Genomic DNA, 24,442 nt, shown 5'->3' on the forward strand with positions numbered 1-24,442 from the left:
TGTGTTATGTTGTTTTGTTGAAATGTTGTAATACGGTAAATGGGAGCTTCCTCAAACAGCCATCTCTTCCCGACAATCCCCTCTGTGCGTGACCACTTACATATGGTAATTACGGTAAGCAAACGGCCACTCGGGCAACAACTCCCTCCCCCGACTACCAGGAGAAAATCACAAACTTCGGCGAATTCACACAAAGGAAGATCAAGGAATATTCACAACAAGACGAGCAGTAGAAGCAACACTCTCACTTACCATGGGGAAGGTACGCAGAAATTCACACGAGGCAGCTTTCAAGTTGAAAGCAGTCAATCTCGCATTAAAAGAGAGCAGCCGCCGATCAAACAGAGCAGCCGCGCGTAACCTGGGCAAAAGGGACTGTCCGTCCGGGGGAGAACTACTGAACAACTCCCTCCCGACTATCAGGAGAAAATCACAAACTTCGGCGAATTCACACAAAGGAAGATCACGGAATATTATAGGAGTGTGAAAACATCCACAATTACCAACGGGTTCCAAAACGCTGGACTGCTGCGGGATGAAGAGGATGACGCCACGGGGACTGCCCCCTAGTCCGATACCTCACGAGTCCGATACCTCACGAGTCCGACACCTCATGGTTTTGGGTTAGGGTCTGGGGGAGGTTAGGTTTAGGCGTGGGGGTGGGAGAGGTTAGGTTTTGGGTTAGGGTCTGGGGGATGTTAGGTTTAGGCGTGGGGGTGGGAGAGGTTAGGTTTTGGGTTAGGGTCTGGGGGAAGTTAGCCTCTTTTTTCGGACTCGTGAGGTGTCGGACTCGTGAGGTATCGGACTCGTGCCATGGCACCTGAAGGAGAGAGGAGAGTGGTTGACGAAGCCACCCTGAACCTGTTCGTTTCCGACACTGAAGATGAGGACTTTGGTGGTTTCAGTACGCAGGAAGAAGAGGAAGACGAGGATTAGTGACTTGACTTCTCTGGTTACAGGTTTGCTGCACATATACGGTAGCCTATTGTTGTGTGATTTTGTCTGGGGATTAGTGACCTGACTTTTGTTTTGTTTTGTTGAAATGTTAATAAATGGGAGCTTCCCCAAACAGCGATCTCTTTCCCGACATTCCTCTCTGTGCACGAACCCTTTCATATGGTAATTAAACATCAAAACACCCGCGGCTTATAGTCCGGTGCGGCTTATAGAAGAAAAAAATAGTCAATTTTGGTCCCGCGGCTTATACACCGGTGCGTCTTATAGTCCGGAATTTACGGTAATTAGTGCATAAAGTTCAGGGTTGCCCGGGGTCTGGAAACCACTTGAAAATGCGTGGATTTATAAAGAGGCCCTTAACACTTTCAGTGCCACGGCCCTTGGGCAAAAGGTTGCTTGCTGTGCCACATAGGCCGCAATGCATTTTAAAACAGTCATATAATTTCTTTAATAATTACTATGTAAACACTGAACACGCACAAATAACGATGAGACTCTCTTCTATCACCTGCAAAAAAAAGTTTATTGATCCCATTTTCCGTTCTTTAGTTATGAGCCGGAGAAGATAGCTTGATCGAACGAAAAACAGAGCTTTTTTTCTACGAGCTGAGATAATGAGCCTTTTGTGAAATTAAACATTTCAAGCACATCACTGACTCTGAAGCTAATTTTCTGATGTAGTCACACCTCAAAAATAATTTCCTTCAATAAAACAGTGAAGGCAAGGGAATTTTGTTTGGAAGAATAATATTTTTAGCTGAAACCAGCAGCGCTGGCGCCTGCATGCGCTGCTGGTTGCAGCTTCTTGCTGATCTTTTGCTGCTGGTGGGCATCGGATATTCTGGCTTGCGTTTGCCAACCCTGTCCTGCTGTCTGGGTCTGTGTTGTGTACTTGGCTCTGCGTGCCCACCTCCCCCCCTCCTCCTCCCCCCCCCCCCCCCCCCGTTGTGGGAGGAGTGTCTCTCTGCTCTGCTGTTTTCTCGTTTTCTCTGCCTGTGCTCAGCACTGAAAAAGTCAGCTAGATCCTGCTTTTTTACAGCCGCGTGTACCAGCTCCCATGCTTCGAGTTGAGAATAATAACAAATCCACGGCTGATCATGTGTTGCAGCGGACACGGAGGCTGTTGCAGCGGACATCGAGGTGCTCAATTGTGATAGCAGATTGGCTGCTGCAGGGGCACAGCTAAACGTTGCTTCAATGAAGCCGCTGCATACGGACGGATGCGATGCGATTTCCTTCCCCCCAATGACTTCTTCTGTGTGTTTCACTCCACGTTCTCTCATCTGGAGAGCGCTGTCGCCACCTAAGGGTTCTGTAAAATAGGTTAGACACATTCAATACCTCTGAATATTGTAAGAGGCGATGTAAGAGGCATAGATCGACACCCCCCCGTCAAAAAAAAAAAATCGAGTTATGACGCCATTTGGCGTCGCTGGCACTGTACGGTAAATTTCTAATGACGCCATATGGCGTCGCTGGCACTGAATGTGTTAAAAGTGTTTGGATTTAGCCTACCCGAATCTGTGAGTTGGAGCCTTGTGCGCTCCCTAATCTCAAAATTCACCTATGATACCATGTTTATATGTCATCAGCAGTGCTGCAGCTGGACCAAGCTTGATACACTTACTTCCTATCTACACTATCACTCTCTGCGTAGGCTACAAGCATACAGTGATTTGCTTATCGCTGAGCTGTCACTGGCTGTTGTGTTCTCTCGTAGGCATTCTTCGCTCAAATATGCACGTGTGGATACATTTGTGTTTTAAGCTCCCCCCTTTTTTATTCAGCTTTATTGCTTGAAAAGTCCTTGAGGAATCATTGTGTGTGTGTGTGTGTGTGTGTGTGTGTGTGTGTGTGTGTGTGTGTGTGTGTGTGTGTGTGTGAGAGTGTGAGTGTGTGTTCTTCTTCAACTTCTTCTGGCAAAACAGCTTGCAGGTGCTGAGTGTGCGTTGTTAGAGATGGACATGGAAATTAAATTAATTGAATGAAAAGAAAATGATCCAAATCTTGGGGGCAACTTTTGCCCCTAGATCACGGTTTTTAGGGGCATTCTGAGATTTCTTGGGGCATTTTTGTCCTTTGCCCCTGGCTAATTTCCTACACTGGTTTCATCATGTAACAATAGAGGGAAATGTGACAATAAACCGTGACATGGGTTTCAGGTCATATCAGCCATGTTCACAGCATGCTCACAGTAGTAGCACATAGCACAGGAAGCAGAGCAGAGTCCAAAACTCTTACCTGTCCAAAACAGAAAGAGCACATTGGTGTTCACAAAGTCCTGTTGTTACAGACACGCTGTCAGAACAAAATGAACACTTGACTGATTTCTGTTATCAGAATGTGCTAAACGATTAGACTTTCTGACACCTCTGGAGTCAGCTTGTGAATCAGTTAGGTCCCTGCAGTCATCAAAGCGAGCAGGTCCAATGCTTCCTTAAAATGTGGTGTGGGCTGGAAGATGGCTGCAAACGGCCCCTTTAGAGTGAGCTGAACTCTAGGGATATGGATGTCTTGTCCAACATTTCAACTTCCATCAAGAATGAACAGTTTGAGGTTGAGCTGAGGCTTAGCGGGTCACTTACGATCTCCCTCACTAAGTTGTTTTTTCTTGTCGGTTTGGTTGAGTACAATATGGTTCAGAGACGATAATATGCATCTTGCAGGACTTTGGAATGCAAATGCATAACAGGACATCAGGCAAAAGAAAACACCATTCATAACACACACACACACACACACACACACACACACACACACACACACACAGTCTGTTAGCGTGCAACAAAGATCACAAACAGACAGACGTGCAAGAGGAAATGCATCCATTTTGCAGCGTATTACCTGCTAAACGCTGGCTGAACCAATTTTCCAGAATTCATGCTACAAGATAGCTAAACGATGTAGTGTGTTGAGAATACAAAAAATACTAGGGTTCACACAATATAGGCTTTTGAAGGCCGTGGACCAGCCGATATTTTTGGTTTCTAAAAGGCCAATATCGTCCCAATAGATCACAAACTGATGACTCTAGCCTAGCAATTACAATCAGATGATAATAGTTGTTGTTTAATCGAGTTGTTTAATATGTGCTGAAATGCAGGACTTTATAAGCAGCAATCTCCTATAAAACAATGTATATAAACTCATAAGAAAAGAATCCCTCTCAATCATCACTGATGACCCACTAGAAGTGTGTGACGGTGGTTTCATCTGCAGAGAGTCTGCCCTGGCTCTGCCTTCATGTTCCTATTACTTTGGTGGTCTAAGAGCTTTTCTGGGCAGTGGGCGTGTACTTAGCCCGCAGCCAATAACAGCACGCAGGTGTGGTCGGGACTCTATAAAAAGGTAGCGACCACCTAGCAACTGTGGTCGGTCAGAGGCGGGGGGTGGGGGGGGGGAGTTGTTGAGCTAGGGAGGAGGTGCTAAAGTTTAAATGCTGTGTTTACAAACGGCAAAGTGGCAATTCCTGCATAGCATGCCTTTAAGATCAAGGTAGCCCCGTCAACTGGAGACTATAGCACCATCAGGCATCTCCATCAGGAACTGGCCAGTAAAGCCTGGTCATTCTCACTGTAAGAGACCTCTTACAGATGGTACTTTTTACAGTTTAAATCACTGACTACATGTCAACATGTTTACACGCTATATTATGACAAGTCAGTCACAATGATTCGCTGTCAGCCCGCACATGACCTTGTGGAGCATTTTAATTGGGCACAGCTATGAACTGAGTGGCATGCTGTGTGGTGGGAGGAGCCAAGTGTCAAAGATGAGGTTGAGCTGTGAGTCACATTATGTCACAATAGAGTTGGAGGTGGATGTTTCCTTCATTATGAGTGACAGATGTACACCTCGTGCCCAATGTTGAAGCAGATCAGGGGAAACTAATGTACAAGTAATAGCATAAATATGTCCCTCGATTACTACACAGCGAATGTGAATTAGGCTGTTAAGTAGGATACATAAAATGCATTGTTTTTATATCAATGTGTCATACAATGTACCATTTCCCAGATTTTTCTATTTTAATTTTTTACTTGTTGGCTTTCTTAAAGGGCAGAGCCAATTAGGCAGTGATTTCTGGTCCATTTTTTGTACGTGCTCCAGAGTGAATATTTCGCCCTTTATTAATTTTGCTCAAATACAGCCAAGTACTGGTCCTGCATAGACTGCAATATCGTATTGCATCCAATGAGAGTGAGTCAAAGCATTAGGTTTATCACCTATCATTGTTGTTGCATTCCCAGCGCTGACCTCTAGCACGTCATGTGATTCGGGTGCATTTTGCCGATTGACTTACGAGGATAAAAATACTGATTGTCAAATTAGATCATAGATGGCGGTTGTTATGTTGTGGCCGCGCGCGCAGCATGAAAAGCATCAGAGATGTGAGAGTAAACACAGTGAGGGGAGGAATGTGTCGAGGAGGAGGAGGGGCTGCAGTGTGACGGTCCTGGAGGAGGGGCTGCAGTGTGACAGTCCTGGCAAACAAGCTTCATCATCACAAGCCTTTTCTGTTGATTCCATCTCAGCTGGAGAAAAGGCAACGTGTCTAAGAATGTGTTTCTGTTTATTCCATCTCAGCTGAAGAAAATGTCTAAGAATGTGCTGAAACGAGGATTCTCATTTCTAAGCCACACCATAAAATGGCCGAAGCTTTGTTTTGGTACTTGATGATGATGTGCGATTAAGAAATTGATCATATTCCACACAAGTGATTGGACTGTGGCCATGGGCTTCCCACACGGGATGGCTTGAGAAGCAGAGCGTACAGTTTTGCACAGCACACATTTTTGTCAATAAAATAATTGACACCAGTTGTGATGACATGAGTTCGTTGACGGCAATAAGCCAACAGGGAGGAAAGTCTGTAATGGCCTCTGAGGGAAGTGAGACTGAGAGTGGGGCTGATAGTGTTGTGCAAGACGGGGGATGACTTACGGCTAAGTGTCATGGTTGTGGTTGTGATGCAAGGTCTGTTTATCGTGGGGGAAAAGTTTGGCCATGATGGCGTGAAACGTGAGGGGGGAGCTACAGTATGAGGGAGGCCAGAGCTCCACATCCGTTCTTCCTGGGTGCTCCATCACCACCATGTGAGTCTTTGTCCACACATCACTATGAGTGAGGTGTCACTGTCTGGGAGTGAAGCTGGCACTGAGGAGTAGGGACGTCACGATACTAGAATTTCTACTTCGATACCGACAGCCAGGGAAATATCGATACTCGATACCATTTTCGATACCGCGGAGGGGGGTATGAGAACACATCAAGAGGCATAAAACATAAACACAGACAGATGGATGGACAGACAGACGTGCGTTTCTCCATAATCTAGACCTGATAAAACTAATTTAAAACTTTGCCCTTACACAACAGATTACCCATGCTCTAGTCATCAGCCTATCACAACACTGAGCTTGTTGAAGCAAAAGATACCCACCAATGACAGGGAGGGAGAAATCAGTAGTATGTTTGATTTTTCATTAAGAGAAAGCACTGCTGGTAACCATACTGTTGCAAATGAGTATTGTATCCGTTTAAAAATGTTAGTATCGATTTTTATCGATACTTTTGACAACCCTACTGAGGAGTGAATGGCAGAGGAGAGAGATCGGTCATGAGTTTGTCACATGTTTCCAAGTTGACAGATTCATAGTGTTGTTCTCCTTAAAAGATAAAGGTTAAGATGACATGGCCTCCAACCCAGTCATGTGGGCACACATGTGATGACTCTTGTGCTGAGAGCAGATGATCACATGGCCCTGGGATTGGAGGAGGAGGAGGAGGGGGGGGGGGGGTGGTAAACAGATGTCCATGTGCTTGAGACAACTGAAAAGACCATGAGCTCTTGTCCAGGTCTACATGAGGGAGGGACTGAATGACTGGGACAGGCAGAGGGAGGGACTGAATGACTGGGACAGGCAGAGGGAGGGACTGAATGACTGGGACAGGCAGACGATCAGCCCTAGCCTTACAGTCCAAATAAACAACAACTAGAACCACTCTTAATGCGAGGGATCAGCCGAGCAGCATTTGGTAAACAAACCGCGTCACTGGGTGGCAACGCCAATGGAACCCTATGGAGCCCAAGTGGCGCGAGACTAGCCGGCTAACTCTGTTTACATTTGAAAAACTGCGACAGTTCACACAACTTTAACACGACATGTATATATTATGCATCAAACTCTTGAGCTACTTCTGCTCTCACTCAGAATGTCAAAATATAAGCAATGTGATGTATAGTTTTTGAGATATTAACGTTTGTTTGGCACAACTCGTACTATTAACTGCTGCGGGGTTCCGCATTTCTGGGTGTCAAGTGACGTCGCGCCGATTCGTCCTATAATAATGATAAAAATCACTATAAGGGATATTTTACATACGTTAAGTTTAGGGATGCACCGATATGAAAATTTTGGCCGATGCCGATAACCGATATTAACATTGCTGTTATGGCCGATAACCGATATTTACCGATGTCGATATGATCTGTATAAAAGCACATTTTTATGATCATCACATTTTGTACATACTGAAAAACACATGTTAACACTGAATTTGAAAAAGTTATGCATTTCTTTATTTGCAAAGCCTTTGGAAAAGCCCATAAATCATAGATTTACTGCATTATTTCATATCAATGTGAAGAATTTGGCTGATAATGATAACCGATATTAACATTGCAACATCTGACCGATACCGATATGACCGATATGTTAAAAAATGACCAACATCGGCCGATACCGATATGATTGCCGATATATCGTGCATCCCTAGTTAAGTTAGTGGTTGACTAGTAGTGCTAGCCTAGTAGTCTATATAAGTCATTTGTTCCAAGATGGGGAATTGAAGGAGCACTGAACAGGCAAGCCTTTGAACCCATAGGGCAGACGTGCAAACAGAGGGGGCGATGTCTACACAGCATGACTGCAGTGCTGAAATATGCTACCCAGTGGCATTCTAACAGCATGAAGAAGAAGAGACTGACTGTTGCATTCTGACAGCGTGAAGAAGAGACTTACTGTTCGCTGACGACAAAGATGCAGTTGTCTTGTGAGGGTTGGCTTGAGACGGGATGCTTACAGGTCACCTTCCGCTCATTGTGACTGTTGAGGAAAGGGAGGGGCAGAGAAAAAGAGAGGGAGTGAGCCATCTTTAGAGAACATCACGGACACTTACACCTGTCAGCAACAAGATCCCCTCCACTCATACTTGTTCTGTCCCCAAAAATGCTGGATGAATAGGCTGCTTGTGACTTTAAAAACGCTGTCACTTAAAAAAAAATCTCCAGCTGTCAGAGGTTCTTCATCACCAGCAAAACATGGCAGTAGCTTGGAGGAAAACTTTGCATGGGTTGAGGCACAACTGAAAACAGGAACAGTGATTATAGGCAGAACAGATAAACACTATAGAGGGGGATTTCTGCAGTGGAGGAATATATCAATGAGGTGGAAAAAATGTCCAACCACACACACACACACACACACACACACACACACACACACACTAGAGCTGGGCTCGGGCTGAATTTTCCTTACCGAACCCGACCGAGCCTGTCACATTATTAGCCGAGCCCGGCCCGGCCCGACAGGTGTCAATTGATAATCTGTCCGAGCCCGGCCCGAACCCCCTCCCTGATTTTTTTTTCCCCCTCGGAGCGCAGCGAGCGCATAATTCAATGAGTCTGTCCAGCCTATAAACAGCCCTATATAATCCCAAACCAAAATCAGTCCTCGTAATTCAAAGCAGTCAATGATTAATACGTAATGTACAAAGCAAAGCACCAAACAGCCTAATTCGTGCGTGCCGTGCACTGCCCACACAGTCCCACATCGCTGAAAGAAGTACTGCACGGTGTCTGCGACACCAGCGCTGTGAGGCGACACGCAGCTGACTCCGGGCAGAGCAGCAGAGTGCATGTCTGGGCGTGTTTCATTCGATGCCTTCAGGTGCTTTCATTAACGTAGTAAATTAGCTCAGGAGCTGATGATAGATTTTATTTGAAGGCAAAAACAAGTGACTGATTACGTGACCGAGCCCGGCCCGAGCCCGGCCCGAGCCCGAACGCGACTTCAATAATTCTGTCCGAACCCGGCCCGTAAGTCGGGCCGGGTTCGGGTTCCGAGTCCGACGGGCCGGGTAGCCCTGCTCTAACACACACACAGTCTGACACCGGCACAAGCACTGATGACACACCAATATCACACAAACCAAAAAAGAGAGCTAAAGCACAAAACAACAGCGAATAGTGAACTATTTTTGCTAAAGTACCAAATGTAGTGTTTCAGGCTCCAAACAGAAATAGAAACATGCCACACAAAGTGAGCTCAGCTACAGTAAAGACATGGAGATCATTTCGCCCTCTCAGTGCCTTTTCCTTTTCACACGAATGCCCCCCGTGCCTTGGCTTTTACAGCTAGCTACAACAGAGCTGGATGCACAACATAGCAGCAAAGAGCAATACCGACCTGGAGGAGTGTGTGGTGGTGAACTTCAACATCATGCGTCCACTGACTAGTCCAGCTTTAAACACTACAATCCACTCTTACATTCTAAACTCCCGGCTTTATGAATATACTAGGAAGGAAGAGCGAATTCTGGCCCAAATCTACAGGCTCCAGCAGCCTATCTCGCATCCTACACTCTTGGTCTAATGACAGAGATATAGAGGATACCACCCACCCAGGCTTTTGGTCCAATTACAGCCTAATAGAGTCACTTCCGCCCTGCTGTGATTAGAGCAGCAGGACACAGACCACAGACTGAGTGTTGGGAGAGGAGGAGCACAAGGCAAGCGGGGACGTCGCCTGGCAGTGTTCTGTGTGATCTGAACGGCCTGGAGGCTGGACGACGTCCTGGGGGGGAATTACCAGCTTTGCTGCTCCTCATGTCCTTAGCCTATCCTAAATCCTAGGGGCTGTGCAATAAAATCGATAGGGCAATATATCGCAAATACTTTTTTCCGCAATACTGTATCGATATTTCAGAAAAATATCGTGATATATCGCCATATCGATTTTTTTTGCACAGCCGTGTGTTCAGTGAGTGACACAATAAGAATACTTTTTATTTCAGTGCGTTCAGTAAGACACTCAACACTCGGTAGTTTTGACTCAATTTGTGCACTAAGTTATCAATATAAAGTGATTTACATATTATTAAACTACCTGGGCGGTACACAGCGGGTTGTATTTTTAGCTCTATTTTTTTTCATTTTCAGTCAATTATGTAGAGTATTGCAATATATCGCAATATGTATTGTATCGCAAAGGTATCGTGATACAATCGTATCGCGACCCACCATGTATCGTGAGGTCCTTGCCAATATACCCAGCCCTACTAAATCCTAGATTCAACAATATTGTTTGAATAGCGAGTCGCCTGGGAGTCTGCAGAATGACTTCAGGATCAAGAACCTGTTGTGCTAATCCATCGTTGTTTGATGACACTGTTGGTGAATTACAGTAACGGGAAGCTCAGTAGCTGTATAGAGCATGCTGCTTTCAGTGTATTTTATCCAAACGGTTGGGCAGCAGCAGAGACTAAAAAAAAAGCTGTCCATAAACAATTTGAGTAAATGAAAGAGCGATAGTATAAATCAAAGTCTTCAAAGTGACTATTCCCTTTACATGCTAGACAGTTATTCCACATTTCAACTCACTTGGCCTTGCACCATAAACAGAAGAGAGCCCAGCTTACAACCCAAAAATAACAGCGCTTTTAAACACGGGCTGCTCCAGTACTGAAAAGAGCAAATAGCACGTATGAAATAGGGGGGTTTAGTTTCAGTTGAGCCTGGAGAGCAGCACTCTCCATAGCTCGGCTCTATAATTACTGGAGGCACCGTTGGCAGCAGAGCGCTCTGTGCGGTCGTAGGGACCAGACCAACGGCACCATTTGTCTTTGGTCTCCCCTTCACACATCATGCCTATACTGCTCTGCACATACGGCCGGTTGTTGGCTTCAGTTGTAAATTGAGTAGGGGTGTCACAATATATCGTCCCACGAAATTTCGCGATAGTAAAACGTCACGATATGTATCGTTGAGATGAAATCTCATATCGTGAAAAAAAATAATAATAAAAAAATAAAAAATAAAAAAAAATTAAGTAGACAAAGAAACGTCTTTGTTTGTTGAAGTTCAATGTGTGGAAAGTAGTTCAGTTGAACAAGTCTCTGAAGAGACACATGAGAAGTTATACAGGAGAGAAACCATTCAATTGAGTTTCTGGCAAAACTGTTTACTTGACAGGAAAAACTGAAGATGCATAAAAAATAGACTAAGAAAAGTCTTGTTGTTTGAGTTTGAAGAAAAACTGAAGATGCATAATGAGAATTTATACTGCTGAGAAACCTTTTAGTTCAAAGTAAATCTAAGTGACGGTGTAACTCATTCTATTTCAAGATAAGCCTTATCTCCAATCTCATGTTTTTTCTAGTTGTTATTGTAATAACAATTTCCCACAACAGCATGTTTTGTATTTGTGCATTTCAAATAAAATACTACTTTTCCAGTCATATATTGTCATTATTCAAGTTTAAAAAAATATTGTTAAAATCGTATCGTATCGTTATCGTGAACCCAGTATCGTGATACGTATCGTATCGTGAACTGAGTGTATCGTGACACCCCTAAAATTGAGTGAAGAGAGATTCAGAGTCTGGTAGGGGTGGGGGAAAAAATCGATTCACCTAAGTATCGCGATTTTTAATGTCACGATTTTTTGGATCGATCTTTTATTCCAGAATCGATAATCGCAAAAAAAAAAAAAAAAAAAAATTGTGCTTGCAGTCAGGCCACTCACTGAACAGCAGGCCAGGCGCCGCCTACTGGTTTACTAGTGGTTTTATTACTTTATTAGTTAGTCTGAAGTAATAATTACACTTCAGGGTTAAAGTGGGTGCATCTCATTGTAAAATTGGACTTCAAACGGCCCAAATCTGGCTTCAAACGGCCCAAATTTCACGCGCGTTGGCCCATATCGGCCTGGCCTGCTTGGTAGCTAATGCCCGGCCTGAATTATGATCCCAGTCCGCCCCTGTTTTTAACTATATCGCCCAGCCCTACTCATGATATATAATATACAGTCTCTAGTGTATGATTCAACTTTTCCCATGTTCTAATCTAGTGTAAAAAAGCAAACAAACTGAAAAAAGAAAAGAAAAAAATAAACAAAAATCGCAATAAATCGTAATATCGAATCGCAATAATCGTAGAATCGCAATACTTAAGAATCGCAATATAAATCGAATCGGCACCCAAGAATCGTGATAGTATCGAATCGGGAGATAAGTGAATCGCCACAGCCCTAGAGTCTGGGTGGATGGTGCGCACACAGCAGTGGGATGAAAGAGTGATGTGAGAATGAGCACCTCCATCACTCCTCTGTGTGCACGAGCTGCAGTTTTGTGGTCGGCTTAGCAGAGTCTTTTCACAGGCCAACGAATGTCTCCTGTAATGACCTGCAGGCTGCTGCTTCTGAGTGTAGAAGAAATGCATGAGTGTGTGTGTCCCCTCTGACAGGTATATTAGCCTAGTACCTCTAGCGATTGCTAATGCGCAAAGCACTGACTTTGCTAACACCGTTGGCCTTCCGTGTGGCTCCAGTGCAATCAATCAAAATGAAGCGTTAACAACGGTCCCTGGAGTGCAAGAAACACACAAGCCAAGAACTATTAATCAGGTGAGCAAAGGAAAAAGTGCGCCACAAAATAGCATTCTGGTGATACAGAATATTAAACAGCAGAGCATCATTATAGAGATGTTTGTATACAATCCTCTTTGAGCAACTCAAGGCTACAAGCCTTTTGTCCTGAATCTCCTGATGGTCCTGCAGTCAAGCCCTCATCGTGTTGGCAAGCCTTGCTGAATTGTCCTTGAACAAGACACTGAATCAATAGCAGCTCCAGGGGTGCTGAAGCTGACCCTGTGCTCTGCCTCTGACCTTCCTCTGGTGAGGGCAAGTGTAAAGAGAATTCCCCTGCAATAAAGATATCGTGTCTCATTAATCATAAGGCGTTTTCACACATGCCTACAGGAACATTGCCTGTAAATCAATAACGGCTATTTCCCGGAATTTCCCTTCACACCTGAGGGATCACATGTGTAAAAATACCCGTGAAAGAAGCTGTATTTTGGGGGGTGGGCAAAACTCCGATGGTGAAATAAGTTCGCTTGTCACACAATAAATCACACTCGTTTGACTCAAGAGGGCATGTATGTTGTATCCTTCACATTCGCTAACCAGTCTTTGAACTGAAATCTTTGAAGAAGTTGGGATCCCTGTCAGAGAGAAATAGCCTGGTTCGATGTTTATCCGTTCACCTGCGTCGCGTTGAAGCACTTTTTACAGACTGGCTTCGTTTGATGTGTCCAGGGGCTTGCCTTCGCTGTCGGCAACGTAAGCAAAATACTTCCACATTTCGCTTCGTGCATCTGCTTTCTCTACAAGCGTTGGGCGGCTTGCAAGACTCTCAGAACAAGCCGCTGCCATTTTCACTGTGTCTGTCCTGTGTGTCGGGCTGCTGCGGAGGACTGAAGGACTGGCCAGAGAGCGAGCAGAGAGGGGAGGGGGGGAAATCGGCACGCCCACACATGAAGCAGACATACCGCTCTTATCACAAGGTTAGAAGTGGTGAAATGTCCGCGATGACGGGGGCGCGCTTATACCGGAAAACAACTTTCACACATGAAGGCATTACACCGCTTTCTGGTCATTTCCCGGTATAAAGCGCATGTGTGAAAACGGCTTTAGAGAATCCAAAGTTTTTCTTCAAGACATGTAAATGATACACATCTATGCTGTTATGGCTGTTATACCAGGAGATCTGGGGCTGTAGCAACATCTACTGTTAATGAACCTGAAAGGGAAAAGGATTATGTAGATCAATAGGCAGACTAAGTGCAGAGGTTTCAATGCTCCTAGTTCAAAACACCACCTCCATAATGACACGTCTGCAAAGGTTCTTTGGATCTTTGGTGACATCTATAAAGCCAAAAGGCCCTCCTGATGTTCAGTAAGTTCTTGCAGATGTGATGATGGACACATGGTGCCAGGTCAGTGTTTTTACGAGAGGCTTGCGTGAAAGCACATCAAAGGCTTGGGTCCCCATAACTAAATGGACGGAAGCTATTTGAGAAGGTCCTAACCTTCGCCAACGTGATCCATGTGACAGAGGAGGACAGTCAGTGCAAAACGGTGGAGGCTGTAATGTAACTTGAGGACTGTGGTTGTGTGGAGGCTATAAAAGAAGGATGAGTAACAGCAAGACTTTTTCTGTTTACAGAGTGACAGACAACATGCATGTCACCTCCCACAGGGGGTGGTAACAGAGTGACAGACAACATGCATGTCACCTCCCACAGGGGGTGGTAACAGAGTGACAGACAGCATGCATCATGTCACCTCCCACAGGGGGTGGTAACAGAGTGACAGACAACATGCATGTCACCTCCCACAGGGGGTGGTAACAGAGTGACAGACAGCATGCATGTCACCTCCCACAGGGGGGTGGTAACAGAGTGACAGACAACATGCATGTCACCTCCCACAGGGGGTGGTAACAGAGTGACAGACAACATGCATGTCACCTCCCACAGGGGGTGGTAACAGAGTGACAGACAGCATGCATCATGTCACCTCCCACAGGGGGTGGTAACAGAGTGACAGACAACATGCATGTCACCTCCCACAGGGGGGTGGTAACAGAGTGACAGACAACATGCATGTCACCTCCCACAGGGGGGTGGTAACAGAGTGACAGACAACATGCATGTCACCTCCCACAGGGGGTGGTAACAGAGTGACAGACAACATGCATCATGTCACCTCCCACAGGGGGTGGTAACAGAGTGACAGACAACATGCATCATGTCACCTCCCACAGGGGGGTGGTAACAGAGTGACAGACAACATGCATCATGTCACCTCCCACAGGGGGTGGTAACAGAGTGACAGACAACATGCATCATGTCACCTCCCACAGGGGGTGGTAACAGAGTGACAGACAACATGCATGTCACCTCCCACAGGGGGTGGTAACAGAGTGACAGACCACATGCATCATGTCACCTCCCACAGGGGGTGGTAACAGAGTGACAGACAACATGCATGTCACCTCCCACAGGGGGGTGGTAACAGAGTGACAGACAACATGCATGTCACCTCCCACAGGGGGGTGGTAACAGAGTGACAGACAACATGCATGTCACCTCCCACAGGGGGGGTGGTAACAGAGTGACAGACAGCATGCATCATGTCACCTCCCACAGGGGGGTGGTAACAGAGTGACAGACAGCATGCATCATGTCACCTCCCACAGGGGGTGGTAACAGAGTGACAGACAACATGCATCATGTCACCTCCCACAGGGGGGTGGTAACAGAGTGACAGACAACATGCATCATGTCACCTCCCACAGGGGGGTGGTAACAGAGTGACAGACAGCATGCATCATGTCACCTCCCACAGGGGGTGGTAACAGAGTGACAGACAACATGCATGTCACCTCCCACAGGGGGTGGTAACAGAGTGACAGACAGCATGCATCATGTCACCTCCCACAGGGGGTGGTAACAGAGTGACAGACAACATGCATCATGTCACCTCCCACAGGGGGTGGTAACAGAGTGACAGACAACATGCATCATGTCACCTCCCACAGGGGGTGGTAACAGAGTGACAGACAACATGCATCATGTCACCTCCCACAGGGGGTGGTAACAGAGTGACAGACAGCATGCATCATGTCACCTCCCACAGGGGGTGGTAACAGAGTGACAGACAACATGCATCATGTCACCTCCCACAGGGGGTGGTAACAGAGTGACAGACAACATGCATCATGTCACCTCCCACAGGGGGGTGGTAACAGAGTGACAGACAACATGCATCATGTCACCTCCCACAGGGGGGTGGTAACAGAGTGACAGACAGCATGCATCATGTCACCTCCCACAGGGGGTGGTAACAGAGTGACAGACAGCATGCATCATGTCACCTCCCACAGGGGGGTGGTAACAGAGTGACAGACAGCATGCATCATGTCACCTCCCACAGGGGGGTGGTAACAGAGTGACAGACAGCATGCATCATGTCACCTCCCACAGGGGGGTGGTAACAGAGTGACAGACAGCATGCATCATGTCACCTCCCACAGGGGGGTGGTAACAGAGTGACAGACAGCATGCATCATGTCACCTCCCACAGGGGGGTGGTAACAGAGTGACAGACAGCATGCATCATGTCACCTCCCACAGGGGGTGGTAACAGAGTGACAGACAGCATGCATCATGTCACCTCCCACAGGGGGTGGTAACAGAGTGACAGACAGCATGCATCATGTCACCTCCCACAGGGGGGTGGTAACAGAGTGACAGACAGCATGCATCATGTCACCTCCCACAGGGGGTGGTAACAGAGTGACAGACAGCATGCATCATGTCACCTCCCACAGGGGGGTGGTAACAGAGTGACAGACAGCATGCATCATGTCACCTCCCACAGGGGGTGGTAACAGAGTGACAGACAGCATGCATCATGTCACCTCCCACAGGGGGTGGTAACAGAGTGACAGACAGCATGCATCATGTCACCTCCCACAGGGGGGTGGTAACAGAGTGACAGACAGCATGCATCATGTCACCTCCCACAGGGGGGTGGTAACAGAGTGACAGACAGCATGCATCATGTCACCTCCCACAGGGGGGTGGTAACAGAGTGACAGACAGCATGCATCATGTCACCTCCCACAGGGGGGTGGTAACAGAGTGACAGACAGCATGCATCATGTCACCTCCCACAGGGGGTGGTAACAGAGTGACAGACAGCATGCATCATGTCACCTCCCACAGGGGGTGGTAACAGAGTGACAGACAACATGCATCATGTCACCTCCCACAGGGGGGTGGTAACAGAGTGACAGACAGCATGCATCATGTCACCTCCCACAGGGGGGTGGTAACAGAGTGACAGACAGCATGCATCATGTCACCTCCCACAGGGGGTGGTAACACTTAACAACACTGAATAAAGGCGGGAGGCATGACCGCATCGCAGATATGTGCATGTATTCAAAATCAATTTCATGGCCTCCACATAGCCAATGGCAAACAATTTGCGACAGAATGTGTGGGCTGGTCACATTACCTTGTCACACACACACACACACACACGACACAGACACGACACGACACACACACCCACCATCTGAAGAACAACACTAGATTAGAATGTAATCTAAAAACTGATGACTCCTACAACCATTATAGCATGAAAATACATCAATGTGGAACAGATGCCAGCTCAAAACAAGATTTCCCTTTTGAACAACGTGCTTTTAAAACTCCACTGCCAACTAATCTTAGCCTATAACACCATTTAGAATGGTCACCCAAGCACTGAAGGATGTGGTCTGTGGTCACTCACTATAGCATAAATTAAGTCAGTGTAAAGCCATTGGGCTGTACAGTAGGGGGAGCATCTGGTAACACTTTGGCCTTAATAGAAGGCAGAAACATTGTTGGCTCTTTCTCCAGTTTTTGCTTTGCTTCTCGTCACTTTATATCCCCAGGGGAGCTGATGGGATGGAAGAGGGCACCTGGAGGTCCCTACCCCCCTTGACCTCCGGCGTGTCGAGGCGGGGAGGTGGGAGTAGCAGTGGGAGCCGTTAGGGGAGGTTGACCGCCCTGCAGACAGGACTGTCCTGTTCACCGTTATTAGCAATGAGCCGTAGTAATGACGAGCTCAAGGCCCGGGGTCAACAACACACCGCAGGCGCGCCTTTTATTGGTGAGTGGCTCTTTGGGTCGCCTGGCTGCTCCCCTTCCAAACATGTAACCCCCAAACATCTGAGAGGCTCCAGGAAGCATCTCTACATTAGCGAGAGGGGGGAAAATGGTTACTTGACTTCTGAGGACATATCGTTGGGATTTGAAAAGCAGAGCGTAGGGGGCGCTACAGGAGGCTTCTTTGTGTCATTATTTGACTTGGAAAGCAAAGCAACGCCTGGAATCTGGATTTGATTTGATATGGTTTTGAAGGGTGGGGTGGTGGCAAACATTTGGGTTAGCATTCCACCTTATTGATTTCATGTGTGAAGCTAAAATAAGCCTCTTTATTTTTAGTCATTCTCCCAGAATTCTCCAAAGGACCAGTCTGAATGATTACTTCACATGCATGAATTTGCACAACACCACTTCTTTAAATCATAACCGGTTTGTAATTGCACCTCACCTATTATTAGTCTATGGTTGCATGACTGCAGTGAATTAAAAACAAAAGCAGGGCTGTGAACTTTTAAGTGGGGTTAAGTGGGGTGAAATCATTGTCAAAAATTCAGAATTCAAAACTTTTAAAGTACAACATGCTTGTCCGACGTATCTAGCCTTTCTTCGGTGTTTGTTTTATGTAGTGTTAGCTAGCTAATAACGTGTGTTTACAACTGTCAAAGTCGCAGTTTTTTTTCAGACTCGTTAACGTTACGTTACAGACAGAGGCAACTGACGCCACTCGGATACAGCTCGGAACCCGGATGTTGTAGCTGTAGTAAGCCTGTGCCGCCGAATCCAGAGTTCTCTTTGCTCATGTTTGCCCTTTGCAGAGGGAATTCTGAATAATCCAAATCTTGACCCGCTCTTTATGGTCACTGGACACCCAACAACCCAACACGAACGAACCATTTTTGTCTTCTTTGTCTGTTTTTGTCTTCAACACGTCAGTTTGTGCCGTAACCAGCCGTAACCAGGGGTAACCGGAAGTAAATGTAAACATCCCCGCTGATTTGGTCTATTAAGTTAGTGTAAGCGAACTAGCTGATAGGACCCCACTTCAAACAAACCTAACTATCCCTTTACCGAGCGAGTAATCGATCTTTGATTAATTGTGTGCATCCCTAGTGCAAGGGGAAAATAAACACACAATTTGGTAGGTTACTCACACAGGACCTTTTGGCAAATCATGTGATGTGGAGTAACCATGAAAATGGAAGGGGATTTCCCTTTTTTGCTATACTGAAAGACTGGAACCTAATATCTCTAATATTTACATTTGACGGATATGAACTGCTGTGGTTAGGGTTATGGGGAGGCCTGACTGAGCTATGAGTTTCTGAGCAATGTTGACTTTTTGATACTAAGCTTTATCCCGCCCCCCCCTCCAAAAAGAGAGAGAGGAAAAAGTCGATCACTGTATAATATGCAGTCACAGTCCGTGTCTGAAAGAAGTCTGAAATGCTTAGCCAAAACTGTTATGTTTGGAGCGTCGGCCGTGCACGTCCTATCCAAATCGCTACGCCTACACTCCAAATGGACGCGAGGAAAAGGATGTCAGGGCCTGTAGCCATGGTGCACACGCGAACGCGTAGAAGCAAGTATCTCCGCCCTGGCGCCAAGGTCATCAGGAGGTTTCCGCGAGAGAATGACACTACAAAGTTACACTGACACTAATGATCAAAAGATTATTTTTGGATCTACCGGTCGGTTAGCACCATGAGATCAAACAGTAGATCCGGATCTACTGGTTGGGCACGACTGATATTAGGCTAAATGCAAAAGGCCCAATCCAACCCCTGCTTTCACCGCATTCATGAGTTTGCTTTTGTACTCGGCTGAAGACATTTTCTTAACACAGAGTATAATTCTAAATGTGGGTTTTAAATGTATTTTAATATATTATGATCAAAAAGTCTGAATCCATCCCAGAGCCAGAATTCCCAGGCCCAGCTGGGACAGGTCACATGAACATCTTACATGATCTTGGATTCCAATTTGTCTCGCCCCCTTTTCCGTACTACAGTATGCATTGGGATCTAAGATGCCAACCTGGTGATTTTAAAGCAAACAGAGCTTGTAGCCTAGTTGTTTACTGCAAAATTGGAAATGGGCACACGGCACAGTCAATTTCAGCCTCGAGACAGACAACAGCAAATGATTTCTTCACAACTTTTGACCCCTCGAACTTCATTCTGAGGGTCAACTGAATATTTATTTGTTTCACAAATGCTTTTCTCTTGTGTCATATTCACCTTATGTTCAGACCTTACAGTGGGCCAAATTCTTCTGGGTCCTTTTAACACTTCCGGCGGTCACGACGCAAAATAAGAGAGTTGTTTTTGGAGCAGACAGTGAAGGGGGTAAAATAAAGAACGTAGCCTACTACTTTGAGCCGGTACACAGCAAGCAAGCGAGTATCCACTGTTAGCCAGGTCAGATAACGTTATCGTCGACAATGACGAGCATTTTCTTGTAAAACATACCTGGACTCCAACAAAGAAAGCTTCAGATAGTTTTCCCTCCTCCGAGTTGCGCTCGAGCCACTTACGTCAATAGAGAGGTCCAGGAACGAGTCCGGAAATCATCGATGCTAACAGCCCTGGTTCTTCACAGTTTTCGCCTATGGGAGTTTTGAATGGGTTTTTGGCACGATGCTTCTAATAATCTCTCTGGGCACCGCTGGCTTAATCAAACGCGAACCAGTGTTTAGTAACATCATCTTCACACACGAAGACCACTTTTATGAGTTTTGAAGCTTTTATGTGCCGTTAAAAGGGTGGCTAGCTAGCAAACGGCTAAATGAGACTACAATGTCGACGCGGATATTATACGTCATCACGAGTGAACGCGGAAATTCTTTCTCTCGCAATCAATGCGTGGACGCCTATGCGACACTGTGTAGTTCTGGATTAGCTTAGCACGAGCTTTTTACCTCTAGGGCTCGCAGTTATGCTTCAAAACTCCTGAAAGTGGTCCTCATGTGTGAAGATTATCCCGCTGAACCTTGGTTCGCGTTTGATTAAACTTGCATTGCCCACAGACATTATTTGAAGCATCGCGCCAAAAAACCATTCAAAAATCCCATAGACAGAAACAGTGAAGAACTAGGAAGTTCGGGACTTCCGCATTCAGCCTACAAAAATACGTCATCCCTGGAGCTCTCTATAAGACCCGCAGACGTTAACGTAATTCCCTGGAATGCGAGACTTAACGAGCCAGTTACATGGCGTTGCATTCTTAGACATTGCCGTTTGCTTTTATTTGGTATGTTACATACATTGGCTAAATTATTAGTTAAGTCAGAGTTAGATGATATTGGAAAAGCCAGCCATTTTATTTTATTTTATTTTTAGCCGAAAGTTTTGATACGGCCACTCAAGCGGGTCAAATGGGCGTGGCTACATGAGGTGAATAAAACAAAGAAGAAAATCTGCACTAGATCATGTGTGGAGCTGTTGTCAAGATACATCATGGCCAAAATCTCTTACTGTATTTTACATGGGCTACCAAGCCAATCTGAGGGCTACATTACTGTATTTTACATGGGCTACCAAGCCAATCTGAGGGCTACATTACCGGTACTGTATTTTACATGGGCTACCAAGCCAATCTGAGGGCTACATTACTGTATTTTACATGGGCTACCAAGCCAATCTGAGGGCTACATTACTGTATTTTACATGGGCTACCAAGCCAATCTGAGGGCTACATTACTGTATTTTACATGGGCTACCAAGCCAATCTGAGGGCTACATTACTGTATTTTACATGGGCTACCAAGCCAATCTGAGGGCTACATTACTGTATTTTACATGGGCTACGAAGCCAATCTGAGGGCTACATTACTGTATTTTACATGGGCTACCAAGCCAATCTGAGGGCTACATTACTGTATTTTACATGGGCTACCAAGCCAATCTGAGGGCTACATTACTGTATTTTACATGGGCTACCAAGCCAATCTGAGGGCTACATTGCACTGCAGACAGAGGTGAGACATCAAAGTCTTTTCAAAGGAGAATGTTGCCATTTGCATCATTCCAGATGCAGCGGCAGGTCACACATCTGTTTGCCCAAGACCAGTCCTGCTACTGTAGGGTTCCTACTCCACGCTTTTAGCCACCGCTATTCACTTTGGAACAGCTCCGGCATGGAAAAGCAGGTCTCTGTCTGCCCTCACAACTTCTATAAATACATACTGCTTCACCACAGCAACGTCATCTTTATTATTTTTAATTGAATGCCTTTCAAACCGCTTCAAGGCCTCAATAATGACTACCATCCTGCTATGCAGGACTAGCCTGATATTCAGACTGCATCGTCAATTCATAAAGTCGTTTCCTCTTTGTCTGAGATTGCGCGCTCACTTCAGAGCATTTCTATGAGGGAGGCGGGCTTCGGGCTTCTCTAACCAATCACTAGAGAGCACTGCACTAGTAGTAGTCATGCATAACATAAAAAGAGACGCAGCAGGCATCTCTACTTTGGCTACTAAATTTGGCAGTTGTAAAACAATTATATCAACGAGCCACGGATTGTCAAAACAAATTTTAGCATTGATGAAAAACGTGACTTGGACATAAGCAAGCTAGAAGCAAGATCTATCAACATCCCCCTAGCCATCAACAGCTCCGCTAGGCCAGGCTGCACCGGGACATTTCCTTGGGCGGCTGGCTGAGCAGGGCTTCACTTACCGCGGGGCCGCCGTAACGTTACTCCCCGCCCAGACAGATAAAGCTCCAACAGGCAGCGATCTCTCGCAGGCAAGACTGACTGACAACAGCATTAGCCAATCAGTGCCCGTCAATGGATTTTCAACCGGAGAAAAGGCGTTTGCACATGGTGATTCCAGACCAAGAAGAGTCCAATTCACATCTGTGGAGTGGGCGTGGCTTCGAGGGTCTGGAGCCGGGCTAAATGCAGGACTGAACAGTGCAGCAAATCGGAGGGATCAAAAATTTCCCAATGATGTGATCTAATGATGTCATACAGTATATTCCATAGTGGATGCTCAATGCACCTTACAGTACCATCAGAACATCTATTTTTAGCACAGGTTGCCCCAGTAGGATCATACCCCCCTACACTGGCAGTGGTAGTGTAGTGCTCCCTAGGTATACAAGAATACATGGTACCTACCTAACAGACTCCAGCTATAGCTCTAGCTTCCTAGGGGCACATCTACGTTGTGATGCGTTTAGGTGACATTTCGTGTAACTTATGAGATCACTAGGATACCACTATTGTACTTCATAATATAGTTCCCTGGCTAGTGGCTACACCCCAACACTTTTCTTAGGCTCATTTCTAAACACCACCACACCACAAGAAACCCTATGGGCAGGTCAACAGGAGTTCAATTGGAAAACTCCAAACAGCCTTTTTTTTGCCCATGAATCTAATCCTATTACACAGGAGGAAACTTGGACACAACATTAGCCAAGGCCAGTGAGTGAGTGCTGGCGTGGGTAACACTCGGATGTTATCAGGTGTACACTACAGTTAGTAGTACTAAAGTTGGCACCCAAAAAACGAGAATGGGTGTGTGCAGTAGAACTCGTCACTCAGGGAGTACATGAGATATATTGACTGGGGCTTTGAATAAGCCTCCTCACAACAACAGAGCTGAATAGGCAGAATGCAGTGTGGAAGCGAGCGGGCTTCATGTGGGGGCCGGCAAGAGAAAAAGACACACACAAAAAAAGACACAATGGGGGTTTGCAATGCCTGAGAGGCCAAAGAAAACGCTGCGCAGCACAATGAAGTGATGCGGTGTCACAAAACCATGGCATTAACGGGGACTACAGAAATAACCTGGACTCGTTTGGGAGTGCGTCATGGAGGAAATGACCTGTAGCACACCACAAACAATGGTGGAATTAAAAGAATAATGTCGAGTGAGTCGCAGGCTTGTTTAGCTTTGACTTTCACCTTGGACATTTTGACTTGACCCTTGAAAACAGCTAGCCAGGCATGCTGCTAGTGCTACACAACAGACTTTTCACATTCACAAACAATTCAATTAGCAGCCGCATCTTGACGCAGCCGCGACTTTGTGCAAAGAGTCGGGTGTGAAGGTCACGCAGCTGAACAAGCAGCCCGGGAAGATTTCAAACTAAGCCATGGATGGAAACCGCCTGTCGTCTGAAGGAAGAATAAAACACTCTTTCATTTGGAACGTCACTTAAAATTGATGGAGAGGATGGAGTAAGCGACTGGGAGAACACCGGTGTATTGGTTAGTTAGCCTGGACTGGACCAGCTTCATACTGACCTTTGCCAGAGTGACAAGAGGCAACAACATCTTAAAATAGTTCCTCATCATCAAACCTATGGAATGGTTCCTTAAAGGGCTATTTATGTCACATGAGGAAACCTCCCAGCGTTATGGTAGCCACACATCTCACATTTCCATCTCCAGTTTAATTCTCTGTCAAAATCTCCCCTATAGTTAACAACTCACTGTTCAATTTCAGGCTTCATTAAAGACAACAGCAGGCATTCCATATGGCTTTCATGGCTAGATACATGGTAGAGAGATGTCGAGTGCTGACTTCAAAAACAGCGGTCTCTTTGCTTATGAATTTCCTAAAAGTGAAATAGGGATCACACAAACAATGGAATAGTGTAGCGATGGACACTATGTAGGCAGGACAAAGAGCAGAGAACTGTAGTCACCAAAGAAAGCATAATTCAAAAATCTTCTAATCAA

At 45.9% G+C, this 24,442-nt stretch overlaps 1 protein-coding gene across 1 annotated transcript in view; it reads right to left on the minus strand.

Moving 5' to 3' along the window:
* LOC310800318 (pleckstrin homology domain-containing family A member 5-like) overlaps positions 1-24,442 on the minus strand; it is a gene marked incomplete at its 5' end in the record, with an annotated part of 142,560 nt that overhangs the window by 49,260 nt on the left and 68,858 nt on the right. Inside the window, one exon of the mRNA XM_083662908.1 lies at positions 7,983-8,066. Coding sequence (XP_083519034.1) covers positions 7,983-8,066 — 84 coding nt within the window. The remainder of the gene's footprint in view (positions 1-7,982; positions 8,067-24,442) is intronic.

The sequence above is a fragment of the Poromitra crassiceps genome, assembly GCF_964638095.1.
Source record: "Poromitra crassiceps genome assembly, chromosome: 30".
Lineage (NCBI taxonomy): Eukaryota > Metazoa > Chordata > Actinopteri > Beryciformes > Melamphaidae > Poromitra > Poromitra crassiceps.